We start from the raw sequence: 19,726 nt of genomic DNA, 5'->3' as shown, positions 1-19,726 counted from the left end.
GCCTCGACCGCTCGCTCGTTCGGCCGGCCGGGCTGGTGCTGCCGGCCATGCATGCACGCAGGGCTCGGCACTGGTGGTCAGAATCATTCGCGTCCAGGGCTCCACGGCAGCTAAAGCTCCAGATCGCTGTGACTCGAAAGCAGGTCAAGGGATCACTGGGCGGACGTCGGTCCCACCATGATTGGGGAGGACGACGCACTCGGGGCCGGCCGGGGCCCCGGAGAGGAGCGGTCAAATGCCTGGTCGAAAGCGCATCGCGGAGGACGATGCGGAGGGGGGGGGGGGGGGGGGGGGACTGCGTACTCTCGGAGGTGGATGACGGGGCCACGCCGCCATTGCCGTGTCCTCCATCAGGTGTCGTCGTCTCACAACACGCACGTAGTACGTCGATGTCCTCAATTCGTATAGGTATAGCTTTCACAACCGTATACGGAGAAGCTGGCCTAGTGGCCATTGGCCGGCTGGGTCGTCGAGAAGGAATGGAATGCATGGTGCCCTGAGCAGAAAGGACGAGGAGAGGAAGAAGGCAACCAAAACAATGGCGAATGATTCCTTGGGTTAACTGGCCGGTGGTATTAGCATATAGTGGTAATTAACGATTAATGACATCACTAGATGGAGAAGATTAGCACAACCACACGCCACGCCGTCGCCGTTGCCTACGGATCGACAGAGACGTACGCGAGCGCGCGCGCGGTTGAGAGAGAGCCAGGGCGGCCTAGCAGCTCCGTAGCTCGAGCTAAAACCCCTCGCCGGGGTTACTACTGCCGCCCACGTCGACGAAGTAGGGCGGGATCGGGGCGGTAGCGGCGCCGGCGGCGGTGGCGGCGCTCGTGCTCGTGCTCTCGCCGCCGTTGCTCGCCACGCCCATGCCGTGGCACTGCACGTAGTCGCCCTGCTCCTCCTCCTCCTCCTCCTTGTTGTCCAGCGGCGCCGCGCCGGGCACGGCCCCGCCGGCCGGCGGCTGCGCCTGCGGGGCCGGCACGACCGAGGGCAGCTTGGAGAGCAGCGCCTCGAGGCTGCTCATCGACGGCATGATGTGCATGGACGCCGCGGCCGCGGCCGCGGCCGGCCCCGCGGCGGCCACCGCGGCGCCGTAGGGGTCGTAGAGCTCCAGCGGCGGCCCCGCGGGCGGCGGCATCAGGCCCGGCGGCCACCCCGCGGAGGCGATGTCGACCGGCGGCGGCCCCACGCACCCGCCGCCGCCCGGGAACACGCCGGCGGTCGACGGGTGCGGCAGCAGCACCCCCGGGATGCTCTCCAGGTACCCGAACTTGCGGCGCAGCATCACGACGTAGCTCAGGTCCTCCGCCACCTGCACATCAACTTGCGCCCGTCAAGCAAAGCCCCAGCCGCTAGCCCAACCCAGCACAGCACGCCGTAGTGTCACCGTCGCATAGCCAGGAGCGTGCAACGCGGCTGCATGCATGGCACACACGGCACGATACAAACGCTAGCTACTGCTACGCCTCGGTTCTTGCGAGAGAGAGAGAGAGAGAGAGAGAGAGAGAGAGAGAGAGAGAGAGAGAGAGAGAGAGAGAGAGAGAGAGAGAGAGAGAGAGAGAGAGAGAGAGAGAGAGAGGGATCGGAAGCGGGGAAGAAGAAAACGACCGGTGAGCGGTGGCGCTCGCCTACCTTTTTCATGGAGCCGAGCTGCACGACGCCCTCCCTGACAGCGATCAGGGCGATGGTCTGCAGCAAAGCAAGCGAAGCCAAGCAGTCAAGAATGAGCGAGAGGGGAAAAAGGGAAAAGGAAAGCGCACGCAGGCCGGCGAAAAGGGCCGTGCCATGGCAGCGTCAGCTAGCTGGCCATGGCTTGGCGAGCTAGCTCGCCACGCCATGCAGCAGGGCTGCAGAGGTTGGCCGGCCGGCAGAGCTAGCTAGCTGCCGGCTGCCGCCTCTGGCTCTGATCGAGAGGGGTCCGGCGGATTGCGATCTGTCAAGGCCTGAAAATGTGCACCTGGATTCCGGACTGGAACTGCGCCTCCCACGTTCTCGGATGCTGCAAAAAAAAAAAAGCGCAGGGCATGATCACTCACAGTCACAGATCAGAATATCAGAGGGGTTTGACAGGTGATTTGCTTGCCTAAAGACATTCAGGAGTTCATGGTTAGTGATCAGTAATGGTGGTGCTTGGTGCTTACAGAGTCGGCAGGGTTGCTCCAGGAGGAGATGAGGTTGGTCTCGTGCTCCTGGGGCTCCTTGAACACCCACTTGTGGCTGTGGTCCGCCGCCACTTTCCCCATCAGCCTGCAGCAGCGAGCCGCACCAAGAACAGGAGGAGGGCCCCGGCCCCGGCCACCATCATCAGCACCAGGGGAGGATTAACCGGGTAACTGCGGACTAGTCAGCCATCAGGCGGCGGCCACCTACCCTTCGCCGTAGTTGTAGATGTCATGCGACATCTTGAAGAAGAGCTCTGGCTGCAGCCTCGGCGGCTGCGGCTGGTGCTTCGCCGCCTCCTGCGCAGCAGCAGCAGCTGCTGCTGCCTCGCAGTCCCCGGCGTACGCCGCCGCCGCCGCCACCTCCTGGCAGCACGCGGCAGGGGCGGCCGCCGCCGCCGCCGCCGCCGCGAAGTTGCAGAACCCGTCCTCCCACGCCAGGATCCTGGCGAGACGCCGCGCGAGGAAAGAAAAGAACACACCGAGAGAGCGCTCGTTCACACACGGGATGACGGGAGTCGGGAAACAGCACACACGGCCACGGAGAAGGAGAAGGAACAATAGGGCTGTACCAGTTCCTCCTGTTGCCTCGGGTCCGGTCGTACGCCGCGCCAGGGAGATCCCATCTGGTCAGCAAATTAAGCAGAGCCAGTCAGCGGAGGAGGAATGAAACGCCATGGAATGGACAGGCACGGACAGGCACGGCTAGAATGCGCGTTAGCAGCTGGTGTACGGCGAGCAGGAAGGAGAGGAAGGAGAAGAAGGGCAGGAGGAAGGAGAAGAAGAAGAAGAAGAAGAAGGGCGGGACGAGACGCACTTGGGGGGCGGGTAGTTGCGGGGCAGGATGCGCCAGAAGACGGCGTAGACCCACTGCGGCGCGTCGCCGGTGCAGAGGCTCCGCAGCGTGTGCTGCAGCAGGTGCGTCACCGCCACCGGGCCCAGCTGCTCCTCCATCGCCGTCGCCGTGCGGGCAGCGGCGCGGTTGCTTCGTTCGCACGGCGCGGCAGGGCAGCGGGGCGGGACGCGGGAGGCGAGGAGCTAGCTGCTGCGCTGTGGCCGGCTCGGCTCTGAGCTCGCGAGCGGATGGAGCTGAAGCCTAGCCAAGAATACCGGAGGAGCGAGCAGCGGCGGCTACTAGCTAGCCTGCTTCTCGCCTCCCTGGCCGCTTGGCTCGCCTACTTTGTGTGTGGGTGTGTTCTCTGTATGGCTGTGACTTGTGAGGCCAGGCCACCTCCGAATGGGGATGCCACACCTGCCCAAAATTTATACTACCCCCCCCCCACCCCACCCCCACCCCCCACACCTCTCTCTCTCTCGATCAGGGTTAAAAAACCGCTCGGAACTGGACCGGTTACCGCGGTTACCGGTCTAACCGGCCCGGCCCGGTTCCGGGCGGTTAGAAACCGGGCCAAATTCAAATTTTAAATTTGAATTCCAAAAAATGGAAAAATTCCAAAAAATTAAAAATACTTTAAGTTGCGATGAATCTAATGGTGTCAAATTTTTTCAAATATTCGTTCATTTAGTATACTTTGTGAGCATTTGAAGTTAAACAAAAAAAACTTGCATACAAATATAATGTAAAAGTAGTACAAAAGAGGGTTGGAGGGTTCATTTAGGCTAAAACATATTATACAAATATTTATTTAGTATACTTTGCGGGCATTTGAATTTAAACTAAAAAAGAAAAAAATTTGAATTTGGTCAGTTACCGATCAAACCGACCGGTTACCACTCAAACCGACCAGTAACCGGTCAAACCGGACCGGTAAACCGGTTTAACCGGCCGGTAGCCGTTCGAAACCGGTATAACTGCGGGTTTTGAATTCAAATTTGAGTTTGACCGGTTTTTACCGGTAACCGGTCAAACTGGACCGGTTAGCCGGAAACGGGCACCGGGTTCGAACGGAACGGTCGGTAAAAAAAATCCCTGCTCTCGATCGACTGTCTTGGTTGCTACTAGTATCACACACACTACCAGTATTTTAAAGAGCTAATAATGACTCTCTCTCTCTCTCTAGCATGACCATCCCATGGGGCGGGCGTGGTCCACGATTTCGCTCGCCGGCACCCGGCACCACGCACCAGTGTCAATCCCCGGAAACGCTAGCGACACCCCTCCTCCGGTCATTCGATCCCAACTGTCTCCTTCATCCCCGCACACGGACTGTACGGCTCCCGCGCTTCTCCAGCAAACAGACGCGCGTAAAGAACAACTCGGCCGTAGCACCACCCTTCGGCGGGTGCTGAGCAGAAAAACTCCCAAGCGAATCCGCGCTACGAAGCGGGGACGCTCCGGCCGCCGTTCATTCAGGAGTCAGGAGACTCAGGACACCGGGAAGGAAGAGCGGTGCGCGCCTGGCCGGTAACCGGACTCCGGAGCATCCAGGAAACTGTTTTGGTTGCGCTCCTGCGTGCTTCCGAGCTTCTGAATCCTCCGAGCAGGAGCAGGAGGAGCAGCAGGGACCAGATTAGCAGCAGATCGCAGCAGATCCGCATTAACCCGATCAGTGCAGAAGATTAGCAGTCTCTTACTGCTATTAAGATGCGATCTGCGGCAGGGGTACTGCCGGTACTAGGAACAACCGGGGAAGAATCAATGTAGGACGAGTGCATTGCGCGCGCCATCGCGCGCGTAAAATTTTTCTTTGATTCTATTTGGCAATATATTTTAGTTTGTATTTATATAAATTCAGGTAGAGCAAAGGTATTTAAAAAGTATAGTATATATAGGTAAAGATGGTACATACATATTAATGTACATGAAGATGGAAATAGGAGGAGATGTTTTTTATTTATATAGTTTGTAAGCAACTGCTTTTTTTTCTGAGGTATATTATACACATCGGATAACACAATTCATATTGTATTGCAGTAGGGAGGCTATATAATTCAGGCCTATTGAAGTAAATAGGAATGAAGTGGGAAAAAAAGAAGAAAAGAAAAGAAATGGGCATGACCAATTATAGAAGAGCTTTTGGCCTTCAGCACGGTGGTGTTGCATTGCATAGAAAGCACATCAGCTCGATTGGCACAGCTATCACAAATGTTAAATCGTCACTGGGAGAGGATCTTGTGTAGAGCTTTATATCAAACCACCCTGCAATCAATTGAGGAGTAAGTCAATGATAGCTAAGTTAAATTCCACAGATCAAACATGTCATCCGAATTCTTTATACGGTTATGTAAGTTTTGTTGATATACAACAGGGAAAATGTCTAGCTGTTTATTGTTCTGAGCAGAGGGAGCAAAAAGCGCAATGACAGTCTTGTTGATTTCACCAGTGAAGTTGCAAGGATGCGACGAACCTTCCTTAGCTAGAACTGGTGATACAAATCTTGGCCAGAAAATCTTTATTTGTATGAAATGAAGTATGATTACATCAGATTAGACCATGTCATCAAACCATATGGTGAGCTTAATCGCAAAGGATGAAGAATGATTGTTCTTTTGTAAATGCAAATATATGTGAGACTGACATAGGAGCATCATATCCAAGGTATCTAACTTGTTTAAATTATTGCTTGAAAAATAAAATTCACATTCGAGCTAGAAACATTTACCTTAGATAAGGCAAGTAGCTTAAATGTGTCTTCTTTTTATTAAACAGGGCTCCCTATCATCTAAATCAGGGCATGGTCAATTGGTCAGTGCTGCAGACGCAAACCATCAAACACACAGCGGGCATCTTCCATGGCCGAAGCAGAGGGTACACAAGCAAACCGTCAAATGCATGGTGTGCTGCCTCGCAGTGGATGGGGGCTTCCACGGATGGATTAGTCCATTTCCCCGTCGAGGTGCGGCATGGCGGCAATGGCCTCGGCGGCTGCTGCGGGCGTACGCGAGACGACTGGCGTCCGGTGCGCGTGCAGAGGCGACGCCGGCCCATGAGCCACGGGCGAAGGCGGCGCAACTGGGGAGCGGCGGCCGGCGCGAGCGCGGAGGTGACGCGTCCCGTGAGCCACAGACGGAGGCGAGGCAAGCGGTGGCAGCCGGGAGCGCGAAGGTAACGCGGGCCGCGAGCCGCGGACAGAGCTCCGCAGCCGCCGTGCAGGGAGCGCCGGTGTGCACATGTGCAGAGCTCCGCCGGCGCCGCGTGGGGAGCGCCGCCGACCGTGCGCCTTGAGGGCGGCTCAGAGCACCGGGCCGGCCGCGCCACCCGCTGGGAGGGGCGCGTCGCGTACGTGTCCGCGAACGGGGAGGGGCGGCCGGCGCGCCTCCTTTGGCGGCAGCGCATGGCGTGGGGCCACATCGGCGGGGATGGATGGCGACCGCCGCGCGAGGACGGGCGGCGGGGATGAGCGGCAGCTGTCCGGGCGGGGATGGGCAAGGAGAAGCAGTGCCCGGGCGTCGAGAGGCCAGTGGCGGGGTTGGTGGGCGGCGGCGGCGACCTGTGCGGGAAGAGGAAAGGCGGCGAGGCCGCGTCGGGCCGGCAACGCCGACAGGAAGGACGGCGAGGGAGGCAAGCGGGGGCAGGGCCGGCGCGCGCAAGGAAGCCTGTAGGGCGGCGAGGCTCACCCACGGCTCAGACGGCGGGGAGCGGCGGTGGAGAGCCAGCCCGAAGGAGGACGGCGGTGGGCGGCGGCGGTCGTGCGGCACAGGAGTAGGTGAGGACTTAAATGAGCCGTGAACGGGATTCTTCCTGAGAGATTGAATGGGGGGATTTTTTTTTACCGCAGCAAGCCAGCATGAGGCAATACACGCCGTAAATCATTGAACGCACGGTGAAAATTTTTTAGGACGACATGGACGGCCTGGTCGGCCGCCGAGCATCGGGGCTTTCATATTTAGAAATAGGATCCTATACTAGGAGGAATAACTTTTCCCTGGCCACGAACTCCACGTCCTGCAAGCGAAAATCCATGCAGCTTGGCTCCTAGTCGAGCTCGGACAAGGAGGGAGCGCGAGCGGGGGAGGCTGGAGAAGGACCCGTCAAGCTCAGGCTCGGGCAGGCGCCCCCCCCCCCCCCCCCCCCCCCCCTACTGTCATTTTCGCTCCACGGGCCAGATGGTTGGGGACTCTTTTTTTCTCTCTCTCTTTTGAATCCCAGATGGGCACAAAACAAAAGCCAATCGTCTGAACTCTGAAATGTGACCTTGGTCTTTTCGAGAGAAAAAAAAGAAATGTGATGACCTTGTGGTTTTTGTTCCTGATGTGAATCGGAGGAAGTTCAGGGAGTGGTGTCTTGGGGTTGCAGCTGGAAGGATTCTCGCCACAGAAGATGCGCTCTTGCTTGGAACCGCCCGGGGCCCCCTGTACCATGTCCCCTGAAGATCGCGTGATGACCAAAAGGAGTAGTGGTGTACTCGTATGCTCTCAAGAACTCAAGACACAAGCGAGCAGCTTTTTTTTTCACACCCTTTTCTACAGACCCTGACGCTGAGAGGAAAGAAAATACAGTACATTGGCGAAGGCGGAAGGCCCCTCGACCTCAGTCGTCTCTTCGCTTTCCTCACTCGCATTTGACAATTCGCACCTCGCGGTTCACACACAGCTGAAAAGGTGCTCACCCTGCAACAGTGGATGATTTGATTGATCCCCATGAACAGGATGCAAGTCCCAAAGAGAGAAAGAGAGGGTTATGGCAGGTAACCTTAGTTTACTACTGACAGTATACATCCTTTGCCAAAGATCCCCTTCAATGGCCTTATTCATCCCCCAAAAAAGCATAGCAACCTTTGGCCATGACAGGGACACCCATCTTGATGATTGATCCCTTTGCTGGCATGTGTCAACGTATGCGTGTGTGAGAGTGATAGATGCACAGGTAGAGAAAAAGAAGGAAAGGCAGTCGACATACGTGTTGGATAATCTAGAGAGAGATTGGACGGAGAAAGGAAAGGTTTCCTTCGATTTCAGGAGGGGTGAGTTGATGAAGTTTCACAGGAGTAGCAGCAGGTGATGCACCTAACATGGAATGGAATGGCTCCGGTGCTGCGTTTTCCACATGCATCGTGCATTGGCAGCAGGCGGCGCCCGCTTCTGCGCGAGAGGGACTAGAGCTTGAAATGGAAGAAACTTGTTCTGGGGCAGTGGAGCACGGATGGCTTGGGCTAGAAATGTGGTGACTGATGCCCAAACAGTTCTTCACATGCACCTATTTTCCCTCGTGTTTTGGCGACGAGCTGCCAATTTTTTAACTTATTTGCAAGCTCATTGTATTATTGTTCTCCTTTTTTTTTTGAAGAAACAGGAGGGGTACTCCCCTACTGGTTAATTATATTAGAATTAGAAAAGTTACAGAAGAGTCTGGCCGGAAATTAAGAAACAAAAAAGGGAAACAAAGAAAATCCGAAACATAATGGAAATTATATTGTTCTCTTTTTTTACTTGTATGTGCTACTGAAATAATGGACAGATTGGTGAAGAAAGCATCACCTCTAGTTAAACTTTAGGCCCCAGATCACAACTGGATGGCTGCTGCTTGGTACGGCAAGAACAGGCAGCATTCATTCTCCATGAGGAACTACATTACTCAGACTTCATCTTTTTTTTTCTTTCTTTTTATCAGATAACCTAATCTTCCTTAGTTTTGGGTTGAACAGTTCGCGATTATGGTCGATATCTTTTGCTCTATATCTCTACAGTGGCATGACTCTGAAATGAGAAAAACGACACCCCGACTTGTTTTAGTCCAACATCACCTTAGAAAAAACATGGCGGCAATAATACAATAATGGTCTTTTCAGTCTGTCTATTCCTATGTCAAGTTTGACATGCTTTGGTGGGTGGGTTTTTTTTTAAAGATTATCAAAATCGGATAAGCAGTTTAAATATTCCACTGTGCTTTCACGTGCTTTAACCTTACTGTCTCGGAAATATACGATCATGGCAGCCAGAGCTAGAGTTATTTACACATCCATTTTTTAAGGGAAAAATTGCAATATCCTCCTGCAAATGATAATGAGGGTTAAAAGGTACTCGATCCAAGAAGCCAAACAAGAGCCGAATTGTCTAGTGAATACTGTTAGTGGATCAGAAATTTAAGTCTTGGGTGTTAAACCGAAAAAATTTTGAGCTACGGGTAGGCTTTTGATCAATATCCCTGGGTTTGCATGCCTGTTTTGGGTTGCAAGTGGAGTACATCTTTTTTTTCTTACAAATTTTTTTGAGGAATTCCTTACAATGAGATGCCGTGGATATTGTTTTCAACACTGCAACTGTGCTGCTCTTTGTACTTCTGAATATTTATTTAGCATATCAGTTTCCTAGGACTCGCTTTCTTCTATAGTAGAAGTGTAGAACAGTTGAGTCAGCTGGTTGGTGTCATTGATGAGATATTGTTTTGTACGGAATTCTTTAAACAAAGTAACTGAACTTGCTGCCCCCGCAACTAGGAGCTGTATTAAGAGTAAGTACGCATTTAATATAGTATTGTTCTAGCTTTAAAAACCAATTTATATTTTATCCCTCTATTCTAAAATGTAGGTCATTGTTTTAGTTTTGAGTTTTTGACCAAATTTTATATAAAATATATTAGTATATACGATATCAAATAAATACACTATCAAGACAAGTTTATGGTGGTTTTAGTGCAATATTTGACTTTCTAAATGTTGATATATTTTTGTATAAAGTTAGTTCAAGATAAAGAGCTTAGACTTAGAATAAAACTAAATTAAAACAACCTAGATTTTGTAATGAAGGAAGTTTTATTTTGCGGATAGAAGGAAGTTGTTACTGTCTCTTTTACTATTTCATATAGATTCTGCCCTCTCAAATCGGGAACGTATCTGGTGGAAACCACAACTTTTGTGAAAACCTGTGCAAACCACGGTAAAAAAATCATCTAAATTCATCAAAAAATCACATATGTAAATGATATGATGATACACAACCTTATAAAGTATCTTGTCGAAACTCGAATTCGTTTGTGAGATATAAAAATAACAAATTTCAAGCCAGAAAGCTGTCCAGATGATTTGTTAGAAATTTATTATTTTTATATCTCACAAACAAAGTCGAGTTTGGACAATATATTTTACAAAGTTGTGTATCATAATAACACATCACGTTCCACAGGATGTATTCTCCTGTACTATTTGACAACCATTTGTACTAAATCAATACGTCGTCACAGTGCTCATGATGCTGACGGGCTATATTGCTCTTCTTCCATCTAGCATCGCTGCCTATGCCAACAAAGGCAACTGGGGAACATGACTATGGAAGACCTTTGTAATTGGGTGTAATTTGGTACTTGAGAGTGTACAACCATGCCAACTTATTAGTTTAACTAATTCCCCCCTTGCCTTAGGAAAAAGATAGATCAAGAGGCAGATAAAAAATAGCTTTTTTTCCCCGAATCCCTGACAAAGGGAACCATACACTAGAACACGTACCTGAAAGACACGTGAGCACCGAAAAGGCTCTGCGATCCAGTCCACAGCACACGCGCATCCCTTTGCTCGCGCTGGTAAAAAATGACCGGCAGCTGGGATAGGCCATGCCGGAATCCAGGTCGCCAGTGCATGCGCGCCCCCTGCTCGCCGGGCATTTCCGCTGCCAGTTCCCCAGCAGATCGCCGCCGTCAGCGAGAAAAAAAAAGGATCCCCAAAGGCGATCACGTGATACCAGCTAGTGCCGTTGTGTCGCCTTTTCCATCGCCCCCTGCCGCCGGGGCCCTCTCCGCGCCGGCCCGGCCGCAGCAGCAGCAGCAGCAGCGCCGGCCGGCCAGCCCGTGCCTTTTTGTATGGCCGCCCTCCACGCCTCCGGCGGCTCTCAGCTCGCCCATGCCCACGCCGAGGTGTCGACAAACGCTAGCTGCACCAGATCGCGTTTTACCATGTAATCTTCTTCACCGATCACCGGCGCTCGGTGGTGACCGGTGTGGGCGCTCCATCACACAGCAGCGGCCAAAAACCAAGGGTTTCGGCACGGCGATTAGGGCAAACAGTGGCTGAAAACTACGGGTCTACGCAGCTCGATCGATCGATGTACCGGCCGGCCCCATGTAACTCTCCGCTAGAGCACGAACAAGGTCAGGTCAGTCGGCGTACGATCGATCGGGACGGCCGGGGTCAGGGATCAGCAGTGGCCTAGGTCGAGCTCTCCCACCCGCTACTGTCGTTCGCTCGCCAGAGGAAGAGACAAACTGAAACCTGCTGCCCATGGGGTCTAAGGCCAGTCTCAGTGGGCATTTCATAGGGATTTCATGACATTAATTAGATGGACATCTCAGCAAAAAAAGCTGACATGGCAAGCAAATTAATAGGAGAGAGGAGAGAATCGTTTCTTCACCACGAAACGGGTCCGGCGTCGTTTCCAAGTCAATGAAACGGAGGTGAAACGCGCACTGAGAGCTCCATCGTTTCATGGCGGGATCCCGTGCGGTGGGAGGCCGCTCGCTCCGGCTTCCCGCGCTCCGCTCGGACGGTCGGACCTCAGACCGCCGCCGCCCTTCCCCTTCCCTCCAGATCCGCCGGCGCCCCTGCCCCGCCGCCGCTCCTACCCTTCACCTCCAGATCCGCTACCGCCCCTGCCCTTCCTCCCACTGCCTGCGACGCCATGTCCCAGCGGGGGAAAGAAGTCCCCCAGCTCAGCAGTAGCGGCAGCCCGTCCAAACGAAGCAGCGGCGGTACGAGAACTCCGGCGACTGCAGCTCCGTAGGCGTCTGCTCCTCCCGCGTCTGGTGCAGCTCCTCCCGCATCGGCTGCACCTCCGCCGGCAGCAGCTTTTTGCTCCTGTACAAAATTGGTGAGTGCCACACAGTTGATCCAGAGTTGGTGAATGGTTCTCTGTATGCTCTGCTGGCCACACAGTTGATTCATTATTTTTCTTCTCCCAGGTACTAGAAGATGCTGTTACTCCAATGTTTTACTTGCATTACTGTTTCTGCCACTAAAGATTATTCTCTGTATGGTTCTCTGTATGCTTTGGTGGTTTAGATTTTGGTCGGCTATGTTTTGATATCTGAAAAAGGAACATGTAATGTGCGAATTACTTCAACGGTTTATCAGAGCTTGTCAAAATGATAATTTCAAACATGGCTTGTTTAGATATTTTGCCCAGATTGCCTTCTCTGATTCTGTGATATTTTGACAATGTGAAGATATCTGGTGCCTACTGATTCTGCTTGCCACCTTGCCGGGTGCCTTTTTCAGTTCTTGTAAATTATTAATCCAAATATTTATTTTGGCTACAACAATACTTATTTACCATGTTCCTAGACTAATACGTAGTTTACAAACAATTGCAAAAAATGTTATAGAGTTCTCGTGGTACATTTGATCACAACACAATCCACATATTAAATACTGCATCATGTCTATGAAACTGTGCAACGAAACTGTGCACTGAGAGTGATAGTTTCATGGCAGTTTTATCTCACAGAAAAGCTGACGTGACAGTCTAAGTAACAGTGCTACGAAACCCCTACTGAGACTGGCCTAAGCATGGAAAGGGATCGCGAGCGTGGCGACGGCTTCGCCGTCGCCGTCGATCCACCACCAGTAGCGGCGCCGTAGTACTAGTATGTAGCCCATGCATGATTGGCGGCGGCGTGGCGTAGTAGGGCGCCTGTTCATTGCACGAGATGCATGCACAGCACGAAAGCAAGTTGAGAGATCGAGACCCAAGTTCCCTGATCATCATCGTGCAGAATCATCTGTAGAAGGTTGCTGGTTCACCGTGCATGCTGCAAACAAAGCAGCTAGCTAGTAATACACGTCGCACTCGTTCTGCAATTAATCGTGAGATCCTGTTTACCATTTGAGGCCGGCGACCAGAGGGGGGGTGAATGGGAGCCGATCAAATTTTTTTCGAAATTCGAATCGTCGGCCTATGTCCCAAAATCGCCCAAGCCCTCAAGCGTTCTGACTAAAGTTTGGAGTAGCTATTCAAAAGCTAAACCAACACAAAAGGCCTCGAACGAGCGAGCGAAACCATGAAGCAAATCGGAAGCGAATCGGAAAAACTGCAGAGCTGATCTGCCTGGACCGGTCTGACCGGTGCACAGGACCGGTCTGACCGGTCGAGTCTGTTCAAAAGCTAGAAGACCGGTCTGACCGGTCTTGCCTACCGGTCTGACCGGTGGCACCCAGAAAACCCCCGAAAACTTGGATTCAAACGATGAATCTCAACCAAACGACCACGAAAATCGATGAAACTTGGGGGATTGCTTCGCCCTACCCCCTGAACAAATCCCCAAGAGATCTCGTCCTAAAGATCAAAGAATCTCGAGAATTCGAGGGGAGATCAAGAAGGATAGGGGTTTTCTCAAAAAACTCAAGAAATCCAATTCAAAAGAGCTCGTGATTTCAGAGGGTTTGGGATAGGATCAGAAGCACGAGAATCATAACAAAGAGCTCGTAGAATCCTAGCAATCATGTGCACCAAAAACGAAATAGAAATCCATCACACAAGGGCACAAAAACTAGGGAATTGGATTGATTCAAAAGCCCAGAGGGCACAAGAAGGATGGGGCCTCCTTTCCCAATCAAATCCAATACAAAGTCTCACAAATCCATAATCAAAACCTACTCTAAAGAGAGGAATAGAGGGAGGGAGACGCAGGGGCGGCGGCCTGGAGGACAGAGGAGTTCACGAACAGATTACAAAAGCCACAATTAACCTAACAAAGTGAAGGGGTATTTATACCCGCGGGACCGGTCAGACCGGTTGGTCTGCAGCACCCCCTGTACACGATCTCATCCGACGACCGAGGTTCTTTCTTCGGAACGAAGTCTTCTCCACGATGCCGCCGTCTTGATGAAGATCCAATCCGCGGTTTTGGAGGGTCCGCGAAACCCGGGTAGGTGGCCGGTTTTGAGAAAACCGCCAAAACCTCACGCGCGGGAAGATTCCCGCCTCCACGCCGTGGCCCTAGACGCTGTTCCCGCCTCGGCCTTCTGACGGCCCTAGATGCCGTCGACGCCCGTCGCCTCCGTCAGTCCCGAGACCGACGCCCGTCACCTCCATGACTTGGCGTCTTCAACTGCCGTCCACCTCCTTGGTTTTGTGGCGCAAACCAAGAAACCCACCTTCCGTCGCCGCTTGCGCCCTCGATCCAGGAGTGGACGCCACAGCTGCCGCCCGGTCTGAGCTCTGGTCCCGGCTGCCCTTCACCGCCGTCCACCGCACGGTCCATCGGCCACAGCACCTCCACGGCAGCTCCCCGTCGAGACTCGACGCCCGTGTACCTGCAATCCAAAGACCAAGCGCACAATCACACCGCACGGTTGACAATTCACTCATCACAAGCAGGATAGAGTACTTAACATTCCTCAATCTCCCCCTTGATGAGTGCGTTGTCAACACACCACAAACAAAGCAAGAGAAGTGAAACCAGAAAAGAACAAAGAAGCACAAGCAAGTGACGAAAATCTCAGAAAGGCAAGAATAGTCACTTACTCAAGCAAAATCGATCCCCTAAGACAAGGGCAAAGGCTCGACGCAATCGATCAAAAGCCAAAACATGACTCCTCGAAGACAGAGGTAACGCTCGACGCAGTCATGCAAGAAGCAGAGGGAAAACGAGGAAAACCAGGAGCCAAGAACAAAGCAGAAACTCCCCAAGCAAAGCTTTTCCCTCTCACAAGTGCAACTCTCCCAAAATGATGCACTCTCAAAGCCCTGTGCACAACAAATTTTTCAAAAATCAAACAAGTCTCCCCCTTGTTCGATCACTTCTCCCAAAATTCTCCCCCTTATTCGCACATGCACACATCAAGTCGAAAAAGACCTAAAGCTCCCCATGAAGCTGAAACTCCCCCTGAACAGATGCTATGCAATGAATGCAATGCAGGAGGTGTAAGTGAAAGCATTCAGGAATACAAGGATATGAGCAACATCTAGTCACAAGCATGTGTGCATCCATAAACAAGACCTGCATTTAGCTTAACAGGGTATATCAAATCAGTCTAGAGCTAGGCAAGTTCAGTTTAGGAGAAATAAAAGCATCACCCATGATCTAACACTAACAAGTAGGGAATGGAAAGCAGTGCTACTCATACTCATACAGGTGAGCCAAACCAGCCAAAACAAGTTGCCAACATTCATTTTTCAATCAAATTTATAGCAATCAATTATTAATGCCAGTGGTTGAAAGCTTGTCATGCTTTACTTAGCAACAAGGCCAATCCTATGTCAAAGACAATCAGAAGCTTAAAGCACTCGTTTCAATCATGCATAGCTTTGTCCGGGTTCTCACAAGTGTAAAGTGAGCCGTCCCGAAAGCTCGATCAGTGCGACAAGCAATCCCACCTGAATCTTTTCAATCCATTTCAAGAACAGTTCAAGAAATTTTATCAGATTTAGATCATTTCAAGTATGAATTGCTGAACGAAAAGCCACACTAGCATGAATAAGATAGCAAAGCATATCAACACGCCCTAACATGCTAGTAGACAAGACAGGGTGATCATGTTTCAGATTTTCAAATCAAAATAGCTTAACTCAGATGATGTCATATACACAATGGAGCAAGCTATACATGATCAAGTTTATCAACTCACACTAGCAGGCACTAGAAGATCATAGCAATGTATACAAGAATGCTAGTGCAAGTGAGACAATGCAAAATGCAAACATGTACAATGCATATGCACAATGCAACTACTAAACCTAGAAAACAAAGAGAAGCAAATAAAATCTACAAAGCTAACCAAAGAAAAGTCAGCAATCAAAAGGGGTAACAAACCCCAAGCTCCCCTCGCAAGCGAGCAAAGGTGTCCTGCTCAAACGGTTTGGTGAGAATATTTGCGGTTTGCCTCTCTGAAGGGACATGGACCAAGTCTATGTGGCCTCTCTCATGGTTATCTCGCAGGAAATGGAACCAGATATCTATGTGTTTGGTTCTGCAGTGTAGGACAGGGTTCTTTGCAATGCTAATGGCAGACATGTTGTCTACAAAGATGGGAACCCTACCGAAACTCAAGCCATAATCCTGCAAGGTTTGTTTCATCCAAAGTATCTGGGAGCAGCAGCTAGCAGCGGCAACATACTCAGTTTCTGTGGAAGAAAGCGCTACGCTAGCCTGCTTGCGAGAGGACCAATACACCAAAGATGTACCGAGAAATTGACAAGTGCCGGATGTCGACTTGCGATCCAACCGACACCCACCGAAATCGGCATCAGAAAAGCCCACCAAAACCAGAGAAGAATCCGCAGAATACCAAAGACCAAATTCAGGGGTGAATTTCAGATACCTGAAAATGCGTTTCACCACCTGCCTGTGGGAGGTGCGCGGAGAAGCCTGGTACCGCGCACAAAGGCCGACACCGAACTGAATGTCTGGCCGCGTCGCTGTCAGGTACAGGAGAGAGCCGATCATGCTCCTGTACTCCTTCTGGTCCACCGCCTCGCCGTCCAAGTCCTCATCAAGCGCCGTCGATGTGCTAATCAGAGTCGGCTGAGGAGACAGGTCACTCATGTCGAACTTCCGCAGCAAGTCTCTAGTGTACTTGGCTTGATGGACAAAAGTGCCCTGAGGAGTTTGCTTGATCTGCAGCCCGAGGAAGAACTACAACTCACCCATCATGCTCATCTCGAACTCCCTGGACATCTGCTTAGAAAACTTGGAGACAAGAGCGTGAGAAGAGCCACCAAAGATAATATCATCCACGTATATCTGAACTAATAGAAAGTCATTGCCAAACCGCATGAGGAACAATGTTTTATCCACACATCCCATTTTAAAGCCCTGAGCCAGCAAAAAGGTTTTCAATCTATCATACCAAGCTCTAGGTGCCTGTTTCAAACCGTAAAGAGCTTTTTGAAGTTTATAAACACGATTTGGAAACTTGGGATTTTCGAAACCAGGGGGTTGCTTCACATAAACTTCTTCTTCAATAAAACCATTCAAGAAGGCAGATTTAACATCCATTTGGAAAACCTTAAAACCCTTGGAAGCAGCAAATGCAAGAAAGATTCGAATAGCTTCCAATCGAGCAACAGGGGCAAAAGTTTCCTCAAAATCAATACCCTCTTTTTGGCAAAACCCCTGGGCAACAAGACGAGCCTTGTTCCGAACAACCAAACCATCTTCACCCTGCTTGTTTTTGAAGACCCACTTCGTTCCGATGGGATTACAAGCAGGTGGAGGCTCGACAAAAACCCAAACTTGGTTTCTTTCAAAATTTTCAAGTTCCTCATGCATGGCATTGACCCAATTAGAATCAGAAAGAGCGTGTCCAATATCTTTGGGCTCAAAAGAGGCAACAAACGCTGAATGAGCAAAGCCAGCGATACTTGTTACCTTGGACCTGGTGACTCGCTCGTTGAGATCACCTAGCATCTGTTGAGGTGGATGGCGACGCTGAATGTGTCGCGGTGCTTCGCGTGTCGAAGTCGCCTCCTCCTCAACTAAAGCTGGTGCCTCCTCAGGTGCAGCTGGTGAAGCCTGAGTCACCTCCTCGATCAGCCCCTGTGAAGTAAACGTAGTCGGATCGGGGCCATCATCATCGTCCGAGCTCATGGCGGAGGCAACTGGGTCCACAGCACGCATGGTAGCCTCAGCCTCGCCCTCAGCAGCTTCTTCCTCCTCATCTTCAAAGATGGAGGTGCCGAGGTCATCATCTCTTGCAACTTCAAAGACAGAAGAATTGCATGGTGCAGTCTCGTCAAAAGTGACTTCACAAGTCTCTCTGATGATGTTAGTATCAATAATCAGCACACGGTACGCTCTAGAGTGAGAAGCATAACCGAGAAAAATACCGTCAGACGAGCGAGACTCAAACTTATCAAGATTTCCATCTTTCAGCACAAAGCACCGGCAACCGAAAACTCTGAGATGGTCAACACGGGGCTGGCGTCCAAACCGCAACTCATAAGAAGTCCTGTGCATGAAAGCACGCAAGAAAATGCGGTTGGACACGTAACAAGCAGTGTTAACCGCCTCAGCCCAGTATTTGCGAGGAGTCCTATGCTCATCGAGCATCGTACTCGCCATCTCAACCAGTGTCCGATTCTTTCGCTCTACAACTCTATTCTGCTGTGGAGTGTAGGGAGAAGAATACTAGTGTTCAAGCCCTTAATCACTGCAAAAGGCGTCAAAACAAGCATTTTTGAATTCTGTGCCATTGTCACTGCGGATCGCTCTCATGGCCTGGGGTAACTCGTTTTTCAACCTCAAAATCAAGTCTCGAACAAACTCGAAAGCCTCATCCTTGGTTCTCATGAAAAAGACCCAAGAATAGCAAGAAAAGTCGTCCACAATCACAAGAACGTACCACTTCCCACCAACAGACATCACCCGAGAAGGACCGACAGTGTCCATGTGTAGCAACTCTCCAGGGTGAGAGGTCATCACCTGATTAACAGGCGGATGTGAAGTGGCAATCATCTTCCCGTGGCGACACGGATGGCAAACAAGGTCCTTTTCAAACTTCAATTTGGGCAATCCTCGGATCAAGCCAAGTGAGCTCAGTCTCGACAACAAGTCAAAGCTCAAATGTCCAAGTCTTCTATGCCACTTCCACAGATCAGAAGAAGGACTAGCCATCAAGTAACGAGAAGGGCCAAGAGGAGTTCCAAAGAAATCAACCAAGAAAACCCGATCGCGAGGTGTAATCCGGCAAACCAAATCTCCTCTGGAATCAAGAACACGCGAACAACCCTCCTTAAAGCGAACCTCAAACCCCTCATCAAGAAGTTGCGAAACAGAGAGCAAATTAAAACCAAAGCAACTTCTCTCAGGATAAACCGATCAAAAACTCGAACAGCGCCAAGTCCACGTACCTTTACTCTTCCATTATCCCCGAACACAATGTACTCCTTTGAGCGCATCGGGGTGAGGCTGGAGAACCATTTGTCATTTCCGGTCATGTGGCGCGAACAACTGGACTCCATGATCCACCTGTTCTCCAAGCCTTCGACCTGCACATCAGTAGTGAGACAAATGGTGAGCAAATGTCTCAACACTAGGGTTAGCAAAGTGAGAAGCAAACCAGTGTCGAGCCATTTGCTCTACAGAAGGGTTAGCAAAACCAGACAAAGCGTATCCCCCGTCCCGTCTAACGCGTGACTGACGAACACCACCACGAGGAAAGCGTGGAGCCTCAAAACCTCCTCCAAAGCCTCGGTCTCGTGGTCCATAGCCGTACTGAAAACGACCAGGAGCACGACCGGCAAAGCGACCACCCGCTGGAGCACGGTAACCACCACCGTCTCCCTGACCTCCACCTACACGGCGCGCCCTAGCATCTTGCCTACCACCACGCCGAGAAAGACCATGCACCCGAGCAGAGTACATGTCCGCGTTCCGTCTCTCCTGCTCTCTCCTCACAGCCCGCTTCCTCCTGAAGCAAAACTCCTCCAGGTGACCTTCCCTGTCACAGAACTCGCAGTGGTACCTCACCTCACGCTTGGGAGGTGGAGGCCTAGCCTGCGGACGGGGAGGAGCAGCCCTCTTCTTCTGGGCAACCTGGGCTATGGCAGCAGGGAGCGTGTCTAGGGGATTCCTCAGCGCATTGGGCTTTGGAACCCAAACCTGCTTCTGCGGAGGTGCTTTCGGTGGTTCTTTAAGCACACCATCCGCTGGGTCAACAAGCGAAGGCTGCGTGCTCGTGCTAGCAGTGTTTCTAGCAGCCTTGCCAATCTTACCATACAACCTATCAAAGTCTGAC

At 51.4% G+C, this 19,726-nt stretch overlaps 1 protein-coding gene and 1 long non-coding RNA gene across 2 annotated transcripts; one reads left to right on the top strand and one right to left on the bottom strand.

The window, feature by feature from the left end:
- Positions 1 to 553: 553 nt before the first annotated feature.
- Positions 554 to 3,419, bottom strand: LOC120671207 (protein RICE SALT SENSITIVE 3-like). The gene is made up of 7 exons (XM_039951489.1): positions 2,980 to 3,419; positions 2,735 to 2,788; positions 2,374 to 2,607; positions 2,145 to 2,250; positions 1,961 to 2,002; positions 1,636 to 1,692; positions 554 to 1,315 (listed from the first exon to the last, which is right to left on the bottom strand). Exons 1-7 carry the CDS (start codon positions 3,114 to 3,116, stop codon positions 740 to 742), a joined length of 1,206 nt encoding a protein of 401 aa, XP_039807423.1. The 5' UTR covers positions 3,117 to 3,419; the 3' UTR covers positions 554 to 739.
- An 8,125-nt stretch (positions 3,420 to 11,544) lies between these two features.
- Positions 11,545 to 12,166, top strand: LOC120671005. The gene is made up of 2 exons (XR_005673466.1): positions 11,545 to 11,858; positions 11,950 to 12,166. It is a non-coding gene; the product is annotated as an uncharacterized LOC120671005 (long non-coding RNA).
- Positions 12,167 to 19,726: the final 7,560 nt, after the last annotated feature.

The sequence above is a fragment of the Panicum virgatum genome, chromosome 4N (assembly GCF_016808335.1).
Source record: "Panicum virgatum strain AP13 chromosome 4N, P.virgatum_v5, whole genome shotgun sequence".
Classification (NCBI taxonomy): domain Eukaryota; kingdom Viridiplantae; phylum Streptophyta; class Magnoliopsida; order Poales; family Poaceae; genus Panicum; species Panicum virgatum.
This window is presented reverse-complemented; position numbering and strand designations above follow the sequence as displayed.